Source organism: Paramormyrops kingsleyae, chromosome 7, assembly GCF_048594095.1.
Source record: "Paramormyrops kingsleyae isolate MSU_618 chromosome 7, PKINGS_0.4, whole genome shotgun sequence".
Taxonomy (NCBI): Eukaryota; Metazoa; Chordata; class Actinopteri; order Osteoglossiformes; family Mormyridae; genus Paramormyrops; species Paramormyrops kingsleyae.
In genome coordinates, this window is record NC_132803.1 from 35,518,230 (window position 1) to 35,532,187 (window position 13,958).

General features: G+C 42.6%; 1 protein-coding gene across 6 annotated transcripts in view; it reads left to right on the plus strand.

The window, feature by feature from the left end:
- Window positions 1-2,928: 2,928 nt before the first annotated feature.
- The window catches only part of mast4 (microtubule associated serine/threonine kinase family member 4), a 115,008-nt gene continuing 103,978 nt past the window's right edge, over window positions 2,929-13,958 (plus strand). For all 6 annotated transcript variants that reach the window (XM_023795659.2, XM_023795668.2, XM_023795678.2 and 3 more), the window contains exon 1: window positions 2,929-3,446. In XM_023795659.2, coding sequence (XP_023651427.1) covers window positions 3,189-3,446 — 258 coding nt within the window. In that variant the 5' untranslated portion in view covers window positions 2,929-3,188. The remainder of the gene's footprint in view (window positions 3,447-13,958) is intronic.

Below are 13,958 nucleotides of genomic sequence, written 5' to 3' on the forward strand. Positions count from 1 at the left end.
TTGTCTATTGTGGCCTTCCCAAGCAGTAGGAAGTGGATTAGGAGAATGATGACAAGCCATTACTGCTTTTTGAAGGTTGGGGTTTGAATGAAGATGTATTTCATATCAATATAAACCAAAGAAACCAGAATGACCAAAAATGGTCGAAATGCTCAAGTCCACCCTCAGTCAATGTTTTGAGCACCTAGTTCACTGGTGCAGTTCATCAAAATAAAACATAACACTGCTCTGGGCACAATGGAAAAGAGTTATCTGTTCTTTTCCCTAGCTTTCCCACACTGTCACCATCTGATTGGTGAATGGATTGTCGTGTTGCCTTTTGCAAACCCTTCTTGATTGCGTATGTTCCTGCGTAGATTGGGCTGTCTCCTGCCTGCATGTCACCAGGGTCGGGTGGGGACTACTCTGAGGTATTGGCTGCCAAACCAGTTTATTTCTCTACAAAACTTGCCTGCTGTCACACGGTGGCCCGTGATGGCAATGCAGAAGAGCATGCAGCCAGGCTGGAAGCGCCAGTTTACAGGCAGCCACAGGCTCCCCACAGAATGCTACAGGCACCTCAACATTTTGGATTGAAAATCCCTCAGCTGCTACACAATGTGGCAACAACCTATACAGTGTGGTCTAGGTTCTAACCCCTCAACCTCTGGAAGCAGCTTCTGGGAGAGAGAGGAAGCAGCAATTACATGTTTCTGGAGAATAAATTCACTGGTTTATTAACAAATATGTCATGATAATAATAATTATTATAATATATATATATACATATATAATCAATGAAGGTCTGTATATTTAACACAAAACGTAAAGGTTCATAGTCTAGACGTCAGTAATCTTAGTTGCCATTAAACTGGTGTTTGCTTTAAATATTGGTAATTAAGAGTTAAAAGTGTTATACCGAGTGGAGTATGAAACAAATTGGATTAAAGTTACTTAAAAAACACTCACCAGAAATTTTGAGTGCCCTTTTCATATTAAAGTGTGTTTGTTTAGGAAAAGAAAAAGAAAGAAGAAAAAGAAAACATGTTTTGTTAGACATTAAGCACAATTTTCTTGTTCGGCTAAAATTAAACAGAAACCACTTCACTTTTAAGAACTGTGACGTGCCCTCCAGTGGAGAGAAGTACACAACGCACTTCTATGGACAGAACCTCATCGTTACAGAAATAATTTTGTAAAGGCTGATGTACGAAAACATTCCAGTTAACCTGATTAACAGACGGACCACGACGCAGAAACATTTAATAATAATATACAAATTGTCACTGTCGAATATTTAGTATATTTTTATAGTATAATTCAAACGTCACTGTAATAAACCTGGATAAAACTATACTATACCTAGATGTGTTACGTCACTTATACATTTCATTAATCGTGAAGAAAACTGGACAACATTTCATCTACTAATACGAAAAAGAAGGAAAAAAACTGAACAACGTAGTGTCATTCCAGCCTCAAATAGTTGCTTTTCTTTCAGTTTTTAGAACGGCATGTTTAACTTTTAAAACGTTTTTAATGTTTCTCGGTAAGTTATTGGAAGACAATGTATTCCAAGATTAACTGTTTATTAATTTTAACAAAACGCTATCATGCCCAGCAGTGTAAGGATGGAACAGAAACCAGCTGAAAATGCATTTATTATCGATAGAGACCATAGCATAGTTGACAACGATCTGTGACCTCCCATGTTAATGACGTTGCCAAAAGGCCAGTTTTTCTTAACTACGACAGTAGTGTCCGTAGCTATTGCTGCCGTCGTTAGGGGTCTGGGGTCTGTCAGTGTCAACCACAGCCTCACACACAGCCCTATTATCTGTGATCTTGCTTTGCAGCTGCGAAGTGGTCCATATACCGCTGACACTGTAACAGCCACGTTACCACCTCAACGGAAGGGAAGCTTTTAACTGTCAGCTCATCTAACGAAAGTGCGTCTTTCCCATAAGCAGCAGAACCTTGGCCCGCTTCATGGGTTCCCTGTGCCAAACCACACACAAGTAGATACGCTATATTCAGCAACGCAGTATGTTGAAAACAGAGTTGAAACGTCAAACATGAACGGATGGCTGATCGCCAGTAATTGTAAATGAGCAGGGCGCTACATGCACCCGTGTGGGGCTACATTCAGTGCATATGCCTGAGTCTCCTGGCTCTAGTGGAAATTCGCTTGTGCCACAGGAGAAGATGACATCAACCTAAATGACAGCCGAAACGAAAGAAGCACACGTGAAAACCGAAGGGAGGTCGTGGTCAAGACGGGAGGGGGGATTTCTGAGCAGAAAAAAAACCAAAAGGAATGCTGAGATTATAATCATATGCATATAAGTCATATGCACGCGCATACATATAAGTAACAGGATTACTGCGAAAAACATTATTACTGCAGGAAGTTAACACCGTCAGTAACATTATCATAGGCGCATAATAGCAACAACATAAGAATCACGCAAGAAGTTTAATAGCTTAATCAGAGCAAACAAAACAAAAAACAAAATCACAAAGCAGAGGGACATGTGCAACATCTTTCTGCTTCTCATACGCACCCCTTCAAGAACAACAAATCACTTTAACAAAAAAGCTGAGCATTATTTAGCTAACTTTAATTTTTTATTATTTAGAAATCCTCTTAAACGTCTCAGGGGAAGATTTCAAGGGCGCTCGTGTCATTTTCAGGGAGCTGGACTCCCCTTAGCTACCCGTAACAGCGAGATTTTGCCGGCTTCAAAAACGGTATATTACCACAGATCGGCAATGCACAGTGATTGGTACAGTGATTTTTCTTGCAGATTTCTCCCGAACTTTGAAGGGTGAGGCCGCCTAGATGGGCGGGGTCTCGTTTGGTGGGTGGGGTCTATGTAAAGGGCGGGGCGAGCAGGCGCTCGTTTGGTGGGCGGGGTCAAAGTAATGGGCGGGGGCTCCCTTAGAGCAGACGTTCAAACCAGCGGCTTGTGCGCTGGGTCTGCCTGCTTTCAGCTCTCGTACTTCTGTTAAAGGCTGATTCCTCACCAGATGGGATATATTCCTCCCTTCACAATCGCCTGTGCACCCGGTTTGCACGCTCGGATATAGTGGAAAATGATTTCTGGAACCGGAGAGATGTGCAGACGTCTCTCTCAGGACACGGTTCGCATTTAGAATAACTTTGGCCGCCGGTTCCTCCGCGGTAGCGAGTCTAGATTGCGGTAGCGATGGAGAGGAAAGTTTGCGGGAGCCACTGCAAGAAGAACCAGGCAGACTGGGAAAAGGCGTGCGGCGGGCAGCCATACGCCGCCGGTGTGTGGATCTCCGGTCCCGGCGGCGGTCGGCGATCTACATGCTGCGAGACGCCGATGGAGAGAGAAGAAGGGGAAGAAAAGAGCGAAACTGACGACACGGGTGAAGAGGAAATTCCGGACAGCAAAGAAACGCAGGGATATACAGAGGAGGAGGACAACGAAGACGAAATGGTAAAATGACAGTATAAAAATGTTGCAACAAAGTTTGCTTCGTCAGGTGTAGTGTGCGGGCCAGACAGGTGTGTGTCTATGTGAGCTGTATTTTATGTAGGATTGCAGCAGAAAATATACAAAGGCTAACGACGGATCAGCAAATGAGCAATTAAGTGCCATCGTGACAGATGTGTTCACTTCACTGCTATCACAGACGCTGTAGTATTATGAACGCTTATAATTGTATTCTACAATTATTCTACAATTATAAGCGTGCAGCTTCCCAGGCATTTTCTTGCTTAAGAGTGGCTCTTAAGTTTTTAGTCGTTTATATGGTTGGTGTTTAAGAAGTCCACGTGGTGGAACTAACAGATAAACATTGCTTAACCTGCAAATATTGAGCGAAGATGTACGGTTTTGCGGTTTGGAAGCTGATGACTGTCACATAGGTTAAAAATGAAGCAACACTTGCTGGCCTGCTGTGAATGAAAGTCTAACGTGGGTAGTTATGATTAGTGCTTGAAAGGAGATCAGCTAAACCCAAGCCCAGTAAAATGTTTAATTTCCAAACCATGCGGCAGAGATTGGTTTCGTGCCTTTTCAGGTGAGAATTAATGACACCATGTTTACTACCCATTGATTAAATCAACCCAAAGCCAATTGATTTGAAAGAACCAAACACTCGCTAAAATCATGAAGTGGCTTGAAATGCTTTGTAATAAGTCCTAGTTTTTCCGTTTATGCACAGTCTTTTGAAGCCTTACAACTTAAACACTGAACAACTAGGTCTAACTGTGACCCATCATCAGCACTACATGAGTTGGATTCTGTGCTATATACGGTACTTTAGTTAAGAGAAGCTTGATTATCAGAAAGCGATAACTGCATCTGGAGCAGGACAACCCCCCCCATCCCCCCCCCCCCCCCCCCCAACTTAAGAGCTGAAGCAAAACATGGCGCATTGGTGAAACGTGCCAAGGCGGGTCAGGGGTCTTTGGCTTCCAGCCACCCGTTCTGGTCACAGAATTTAAGTCGCATGGCCCACTTATCTAACCGCATCCTCCTGGTGTGTGTTTAAACGTTTTTTTTTTTTTTATGTACACATTTTGCTATGACCTTTTGCACAAGGGACATTGAGTTCAGGTACGCTGAGTAAAAAAGTTCATGTTATTGCAGTGGTGCACAGTTATTTTTAACATTTCATTTTAAAGTTTGTCTACCTGTCTGTTTTAATCTCTGCTGTGTCAGATGTATGAACACCCATGTACTAGGGAAACTAGTCTATCGGTGGAAGCTGCTACATCCATATCGTTGCTATTGAACACCAGACTGGGGAGGGGGGGTGGTGTTCCACAAAGAAGGATGAAGCTAGAAATCATCGTCCAATAAGAGTTTAGGTAAGGGGCATTCCTATTAGACAATCATGACTTCTAGCTTAAATTAATGCAGCTAACTCTCTTTTTACATTATAAATTTCTCACCCAATGTTTGTACCTGTAATGCATCTGTTGGGGGGTGGGGGATTATACCCAGTAACAGTCTGGTGTAATATACGTGTGTGTGTGTGCCTGCATAGCCTGGTTTTCCCATTTTAATATGTGCACACTAATGGCAATACACTGTTCTTCAGTGTTCCATCTGATATTATACAACAGCTTCTGACTCTGTGGACCTTGGCTTAAGCTGGGCCTGTAAATCCATTTTTTTTCTTTTTTTTTTTTTTTGTCGCAGAGGTCACCACAGAGATGATTTTCATGTAGGATTTAGTTTAACGCTGATCATAGGCTATATTATGGTCTGCATCTTTAACCATTTAGGAAATGCATACTTCAGATGTTTCTCTGGTACTGGGAGAATTCACTGACGGTCATTGAACTAGACCTGATTGTGACCTACGGCAAATCTTACGGTGTTTATACGACCAGCGCGGGGGGGGGGGGGGGCTACTCAGGAGCCCCCTACTACAGGTGAGAATGCAGCTGTACCGTTTCTGCACCTCGTGGCCATTAGCGATGCTGTTGAAATGTGCATTTCTGCTTCCCTAATTAAGTTCCTGTGGGGATAAATTGCACGTTTGCATGCGCGGCAGAGTAGTGGCTGCCTGCTTCCCTGGCGGAGATGTCCTCTGTTTGGCTTAGCGTGGACGTTGTGAAGCTCTTGCCTGCTTTAGTTTTGAATGGAAAACAGAAAGTTTGACAAAGTATGTCAAACATATTATAACATTTAAAGAAACATTTTGATTACTTTTGTAATGTTAGCAAAATCCTGGCTACGCTGGGTTTGTGATGAATGATGCACAAATTCTGCCCCCTCAGAACCCTTAGCAAAGCAGAGGGTCGATTATTCTACTGTTCTGTGCTGCTACATTATTATCATCGATTACATACTCTGGCTCTATGTTACATGTTGCCCTGTGCTTTGTACACTTTAACTCCTTTCACTTACTGTTTGTATGTCGCATTGTGGTCCTGGGGGAATGTTATTTTGTGCTGCTGTATGCCTGTATATGTGGGGTTTGACAAAAACTGTGTCAACATGAAGTCCCGCCATAGTTGTTGTATCTGATAAATGAAGTAATGAGATTAAGTAACAGTCTTGGGTTACCTTAAGCACATAACTGGATTGTTTGTGCTGGACTTGACTCCATTTAGCCCCCAAAATGTGGCCGTTGGGGTGTTTTATTAAAAGGTGCAGCAAGAGGCCGTATAAAAGGAAAATTACGTGTTTTTGGGTAGAAGAGATTGATCCGTAATCAGGGTGCATAGACAAGGGAGCTGTTTGGAGATGGTGAAGTACTCCTCTGAAGTGCAGCTGCAGACGTCCACAGAGATTTTGTTAAGTATCCGGAAGCTTTAGCTGAGTAACAGGGAAATGCTGTATGCGGCTTTGCATTACGTTTATCGAGCAGCCGCTTTTGTTGAAGTTCTGGATTTTTATAGTTGCTTAAACCCCAGCAAATGAGGAAAAGGTCAACAGGCTCCGTTTTAGCAAAGATGTGTTCAGTAAAATGCCAGGTGGCTTATCATTTGTTTAATTTAATGGTCGGTGTGGGCAATATATAGTCTTTGGTAATACTTAATCCAGTCGATAGGAAGCATACTTTCATAATTTGTATGTATTTATAACTCAACATTATATGAATGGCTATTTTAAACCCACCCGTACAGCACCGTCAGTCTAATGTGAAAGTGAAGCTGGGCTCTAAATGAAAAGCATATTAATCGAGTTACACAGTTTTGGAAGAAGGATCTCCTGTAAAAAGATTCCTCATAAACTTTGTCTTCTTACAAGGTGAATATTAGCCTGGTTACTATTAGCATTAAACTGCATAGCTAATGAAAAGCAATAGGAAATTTGGCCACCCGTTAGCGTTAAATTGACTGTTTGGTAAATCCACAGCAGTGTGGAGATTGATTAGCTGCTGCTCGGAAGTCTCGTGCTACGTGTGGGTGCCTGTTCTTGGGAGTAGCGTGTAGCTTTTTTTGCTCTGTTCCGTCACTGTCGTTTTGGGGGAGCACACCTGTCATAACCGCATGCAACATCTTTGAAACAGATCCTGGCTGATGGGAAATTAAGACCCATCAGGGCTGTGGGTGGTGTCTTTAAATGCATGTCGACCTTTATTCGGATTTAGTGAATTAATTATGATTTCCTCCCCTGCAGACTCATTACTAGAATATATCACTGTTTGTGGTTCACATGCAGAGATGATTTGCAGGAGACAGTGATTAACCTGCCAGTTCCTGTTGAATGTTTAAGACAATCTCAAGTTAATTTGATGGTCCATACACTGTCAGTTTGCCTTTGGTACAGGGACTGGATTGGAAAGATGAGTAATCTTTAATGTCAGTGAATCAGACAGCAAATTTTGTTAATTGCTTTTCCAGTGTGTGTTTATTTGTTTTAAGCAATTTAATATACTGTTGATCCCGATTTCCCAGGAAAGCAGTGCCATTTTATGGAAGAAAGTGTTCTTAAGTGTGTGATATCTGGCCATGTCTGATCAGCTCACATTGATCTTGAGAAAAGACTTTTTTAGAAAGAGAGCATGGATTTTAGCTCCAAGACACAGTCTGACTTTTGAAATTGGCGACTAACAGAATGATGCTAAATAAAGCTTATCTGGGACTGTTAGCATTCGCTCCAGATTCGACATGCGCCAGTGTTTCCCAGCAGGGCTTGAAGCCCAGTAGATGAGTTGGTAACAATCTGGCTCATCAGAAAGAGACGAGTACCTATCGATTGATTTGATTTGAATAGAATCTTCAACCAATTCAATAGATTGTTTGAAGCTGCTAATGTGTGCAAAACGTCAGCTAGTTCAGGACAAAGAGGAGGGACGGAATCTCCATGATGATGAGGAAGTAGCTGGTCACTGTGAACATGACTGCCGCTGCTGAATCTCGGAGCAGCGACCCTGTGTTATGCTCTTGTGTAGCGATTGAAATGATGCCTGTTAAAATACCTATTGGTACCTGCAGAGATTCACTGGCTTTTAAATTGCAGAAAAGACGCATCCAGCTGCGGATTATTTGTTTGTTCGTCATAAAACATATTTTTGTCACGCTCCTTCCGCTGTGCTTTAATCTCCAGCCCCACCTGCGGGGGTGCCCTCTGGTGTCGCTTCACGGCTTATTTGTTAAGGAGATTAACTTTAAATCTCCCTCTGACTCCGCTGACTTCTGTGGCGGGCAGGGTTGAGGTTCTGCTGTCGGTCCCCGTCCGCCCTGCTCTCCCAGCACTGGAGTGTTTGCATTGCAGGGTGTGTCTGTTCCCAGAAGCTGTAACCTGGGTAACCGCTCGCTGCACCTGGGTCCACGCCATTGCCGACTGGCCGTCCACCTGAAACACGCCAGGCTGCTCTGTGGCTGCATGAGCTGGAATACCTTTATATAGTTGTGTAATTAAAATTCAGGCAGTGGTGTGTGGTTAAATGTATATTCCCTGATTAGGGTGGTGTGTGACTATGTGGATTTGGATTCTGTGTCCTTGTGATGAGAAGGTCATGGGTTTGAATCCCAGAACAGGCATCTTGATGCTGCCGTTGGGCCCCTGGGCGAGGCCCTTAACCCCAAGTTCGCGGCACTACATGCTGGCTGATCCTATGCTGTGACCCCCAAGCTTGCTCTTACCTGTGTTTGCGCCTGTGTGTGCAGAGCAAGATGAGTAGGCGAAAGGAGAATTTCCCCATGGGGATTAAAGTATCACGATTCCATTCTGTAATGTAGAGTTTACATTAGAGATGAGTGTGATTTTGTAAGTATCTCCCTCATGTCAACCCTGTTAATAGCAGGTGATTGGCAGGAAAGATGCCCTTCTGCCATTAACCCAGAGTAATTGTAGCTGTAACAAATACATTTTGTTTTTTGCTAAATAAAGCCTGTGTCCCCCAGCTTGGTGAGTGAAAATGATTGCACTGTTTACATGTATTACTGATGGACTGGATGGCGTCGTATTGCCTGTATTGTTAGACGGTTTGATCCTGCTTTATACAGAAGGTTTGTGGGTTAATGTTTTTTATCAATATACAGAATTCCAAGACTTGCCTGTTTTTCAGGGAATGATGTGCTGGCAGATTTATCTGTAAACAGTTTCTGTTTGTATTAGTTATTGGCTCCAGTATTCTTTGTTTTTCTTTGCAAAGAGATGTTTTTGTATACGAAACGCATTCTTTAATGAATAATTTCTTTTTAAATCCTTTTTTTCATAAAAACTGATTACAAATCCAAATGCCCAGTTCTCAGCTGTGTGGTGCAGCCATTGTAAGGAGTCGCCCATTGTCCTGTTGTGCTGATGCTCCAAAGGTGTTTGCAGGTAAAATGTTTAAAGTTTAAATGGTGCGTTTGCTGAATGACTTCAGCAGTGTTTCCTTCTCAAAGATTTCTACATGGAATTTATAGACTTATTTTGGATATCTGTTTTATTTCCTGTATGTTTTATATTATATGAAATGATAGAAGGAAAACCACTTACTCTGTGAAATGGGTTTATTTTTCTTGTGTGTTGCTTATCAGGTTTGAATCTTAAATTTAGTTTTAATTCAGTAGAAGTTGGAATAAACACAGGAAGCTCTGTCCAGAGAATATCTGAATGTGGCGTGCGGGGCCTGCACTTGGCCTTATGGGTACGGAATCTGCTGTCCTTCCCATCTTTGGCTTGAGAATTCATGCTCTCTTCTGTCACATTTTTGAACTTTGCTGTTTGGGGTCTTCATAAACAGCCTTGGCCTCAGTGGAAGCGCACGGGCCTCTGGTCTTTGGGGAAGTGGGGGAAAGGTTAGGCCAAGCAGATGTCAGGCGATGATGTCGTGAAGAAAACGGCATCCTGGGTGAGGGATCCTGAGAACAAGGAGCCTGCTGGAATTCTGGAGGACCTTTGGGGACCATTTGGGGTCCAAGTTTGTAGCTGCCCTTGTTCATTTTCTCTGACTGTGGGCTTATCCTTCTTTTCACAAGAGCAATAAGACTGTCACTAAAAGTCTCTTGGTGCAGCGTGAATTTAAACTTTTCTAGGGTGTGAAAGAAACACATTAGAGGAAGTGGTGCTGTAGTGTATTTTCAGACATTTCTTTTTTTTTTTTTTACGTGACAAGTCTAGGGTCAATTGTTTACAGTTCATTTATCTTGGGTATGACTGAAGAATCAGTCATTGGGAATTTAAAGCATTAGCCGATTTAAAACACTTTGAACTCTGACTTAAGTAAACATTTTTTTTGCACGCTTGAGTATTGGAGATGAGATGCATCAGTCATCAGCTGAAGTTCATAACCTTGTAGTGAAATCAGAATGTCCACAGAACTTTGAAAGATCATGGCAATTGTTCACCCAGTTAGGAGAGGGTAACATCTGTGAGCATCCCTGCTACCAGGGTAAAATTATCAATGAAATTATCAATTGAAATTGCTATATATAGATATTCGAGTCTATAATCATAAGTTTGGCATTTAAGGCCTAGTCTTCAGGTTATTTACAATAGCAGCTTCTGAATCCTGACCTTGGAACGAGTTTGACTGGTATTTTGAACAGCAAAGGCAGATTCTCTCAGGCTATTTGAAAGAGTGCGTTTTGAATTGGTAGGATTGTGTGCATGTTGATTTAAAAATAAATAAATAATTTGTATTTTTTTTTTTTTTAAGCAAGGCTTTTACAAAAGCAGTCGGGCACATGTTGTGCGATCAGGGAAAGTTGAGCTGTGTTTGAAAGTTGGCTGAAATCAAACTGCATTTCCTTAAGCTTTTTGGGAACTTTTTGGAAATCGTGGCAGATGAACAAGGTTAAAATTTTAAACCACTTGAAATAACTGTCAGATGAATTCAGTTTGTAAATCATTTCCTTTTATGAAACACTTAAATTTTTTTTTTTTTTGTTTTTGTTTGAAAGCAGGATTCAAATTTTGGACAGAACCCAAATTCATGCTGTAACTGGTGTCTTGTCCTGCTTGCACAGGCAGCTCCAGAAGGAACACGACAATGAAACGGTCAGAGAATTTCAGCATTTAACCTTTGACCTCTGCGTGACTGTTACTGGGAACATGACTGTAATCCCGGTTGGCTTCACAAGGGTGCTGTAGGAGTTTTTGGCAGTATCTCGCTATTTTTAGACTGTCCATCCTTCAGATAATTTTTTTTGCTGTGTAATCTCTCTGTTGGACTAATATTACTAACGTGAGTTCAGGGTTGGAACCCCGGCCTGCGAGTTATTTTTGGTGAAAGTAATCATCCCTTCATGGTGCAGGACTACAGCTCTGAAGGGGCGCGGTGACCCAGTTAGAGGCACTGGCAGAGACACGTGCGCACACATGTACTGCTCATGGGCTGGGCTGGGTTGCACCCCGCTTCCCGCCCCCCCTGCAGGTCTGCGGTCATGGTGTCAGGGCTGTGGCGGTGGTCTCGTGGGGCACCCCCCTTCACGGCGCTTCTCATACCCCTCGGTTATTTACAACTTTAACCAGCATCCGAACTGAAACGAAAGGAAGCAGAAGACAGAAGTGCTATGGAAGTTTTTCATTCATTCATTCATTCATTCATTCATTTAGCATAGCCAATGTTGCTCTTACACAGATAGAGGTGAGAGTGAAGTTTGGGGTTCATCCATGCAGTGCCCCCAGAGCAATTTGAGAATTTTCCTTATCCTTGTAATTAAAGTGTTGGGCGGACTCTGCCTTCCCGTGGAGATGTTGCACGGTGGAGGTCTCTACAGAAGCTGAAATTGCATGTGTGTCGCCTGGGTCCACTGCCGTCTGACTCAGCCAGACCTGAATGTCAGCGCTGTGCTGGCAATGTGACTGGCTGAGATGCAGTTTGCCCACAGTTCTGTTGCTGACCCTCTCCCTACTTTGCTAAAGCACACACCCTGGAGTCACTTATTAAACCATCCTGGTCCCTCCGGAGTATCGTGAACACCCATATCAGAATGGCATTCCTTGATCAAGCTACGCATAATTTTTTCCGAACGATAAGCTGTATTTTAAAACCCTGTTGACCAGTTCCAAGCTCACTTTGTCACATGGAGAATTTGCTTCCCTTACACCCATAAGCTAATTCATGACGGGAAATGTCGTACAGTGACTGCTTTGAAGACTCTGTCCTTCAGGTGTTTCATGTTGCGTTCATCATGATTGGCAGTAACCTGAACCTGAATTAAAACACTTGAGAATGCTGCCTAAGATGAAGGCTTGATCCATCTTTGCTTAATTTTCGTCCTTTCAGGATCGTGACTGTCAAAGGTCAGACTAATGGTAATTGATTGCGTCTCCGTTAAGCCATTGAGGAATGCTTCTTACAGTATAGTCCAGAGCTATTCAAATCACTGTCTCAAGGCCCGAGTCCTGCTGATTTTCCAGCCTTCCTTTACCTGTGAGCAGGGTGTAAAGCCTCTGTAGCCAATCAGAATCAGTAATTATTAAACTTGCTGCCTGGGAGAAGTGAAGACAAGGCTTGGATTTGGAATTGAGGGCCAGATTTGAAGAGCCCTGGTCTAGTCAGTTTGCTCGTGATTTTTAACTGAATGTTTTATGTTGAACTGAACCAGCATATGAACCATCTTGGCAAAACTCCGATCAGATTTTCTGGTTCATGTTGGAGAAGCACGGCAGGTTATTAAGTCGGAAGACGCAGGCTTCAAATAGAGTATTTTAATGGTGATCCTGTTACTTTAAATGTACACCCCTTCTGCCCCAGTGAGACCTAGAGATCGTGCTTCTGGGCTTGTTGCCCCAGAACACAGTCTTCTCTTCTCCTGTGGGGGTTGGGGGGTGGTGGAGTGGCCTCACTGAGAGTGAGAGGACGGGCTGAGCTCCCGTCTTTGTGACTTTGGGGAGCTGCAGCTGTTTAGGATGCTGAAGCTTAGTACTCGCTGAAAGATGACATCACCTAATGGTGACCTGTGTCAAGGGCTCCAGGTGTGGAACTCTGCCAAGGAAATATGATTATGATTAATTGCACTTGCTTCTTATTGCACTGCTGTTTTGTCCTAATGTCCCCTGATTGTATCTGTTCCATAACCCACAAATGTGTTCCTATGAACACATGTGACAAAGAAGCTTAAACTTGCTGGATTTTCCTGTATTAATGATATCGGCGCTTTTCGCACAAATCATGAAACCAGATAGCATCTGGAACGATGCGGTTTTGTCGGCTGGCAAGGCTGTGGGTATCTGAAGGGTTTTTAAGCTGTTAGATTGGCCGTGACTTTGCATCACACCAGTGAGGAGAATAGCTTTGTCTGTAGAAGGCACCCATACATCCAGAAAAACACTAGCAAACTCTGATTGCTAGGTAACCTGAAATCAATTTGTGAGTACAGTGGTACCTCAGTTCTCAAACTCACTATAACTCGAATTTAAGAGTCGAACCAACCAGTTCGAAACATTTTTACCTAGAACTCGATCTGAATCTCAGAAGTCAAACTGTGAACGCCGACCTAAGAACTTGTACGCATGGGGAAATGAGTCACGCGGCATGTCTCTCAGCGGAAACAAAGGATAACGCTTCAGTCTCAGCCTCGCATTCGCTGTGATAGCATCGTGCATGTTTACACTAGCTGAATACATATATTTAGACAGTAAAAATACATTGACAATGATAGACAAGTTATTATAATAAAATACATTTAAAAATAAAGATTTCTTATTAATTATTTTAATATTAATAATAAACTATTAATACATTTAATTTATAATAATATTATCGTACCCAGCGGGGACGGAACGGAGACAAAGGTGCAGAAGTCAGGGTATCGGGGAATACGGGGTTTAATTACAGGTAAGGCAGGCAAAACGCAGACGGACAATACAATGACCGGACTGAGGAAACAAAGTGAAACATGGACTAAATACAGAGGACTAATGACAACAACCAGAAACAGCTGATTAACTGGGTTAACGCGGGGGCGCGGCACACGGAAGGAGCGGATAATCCTTTTTTTTTTTTTTTTTTTAAACTTTACACATTGTTTGGATACATTTATTTTCTTACTTTAAAAATTACTGTTTTGATAAATGTGCTTAGATGTGTTTAGTACAGTATATGCT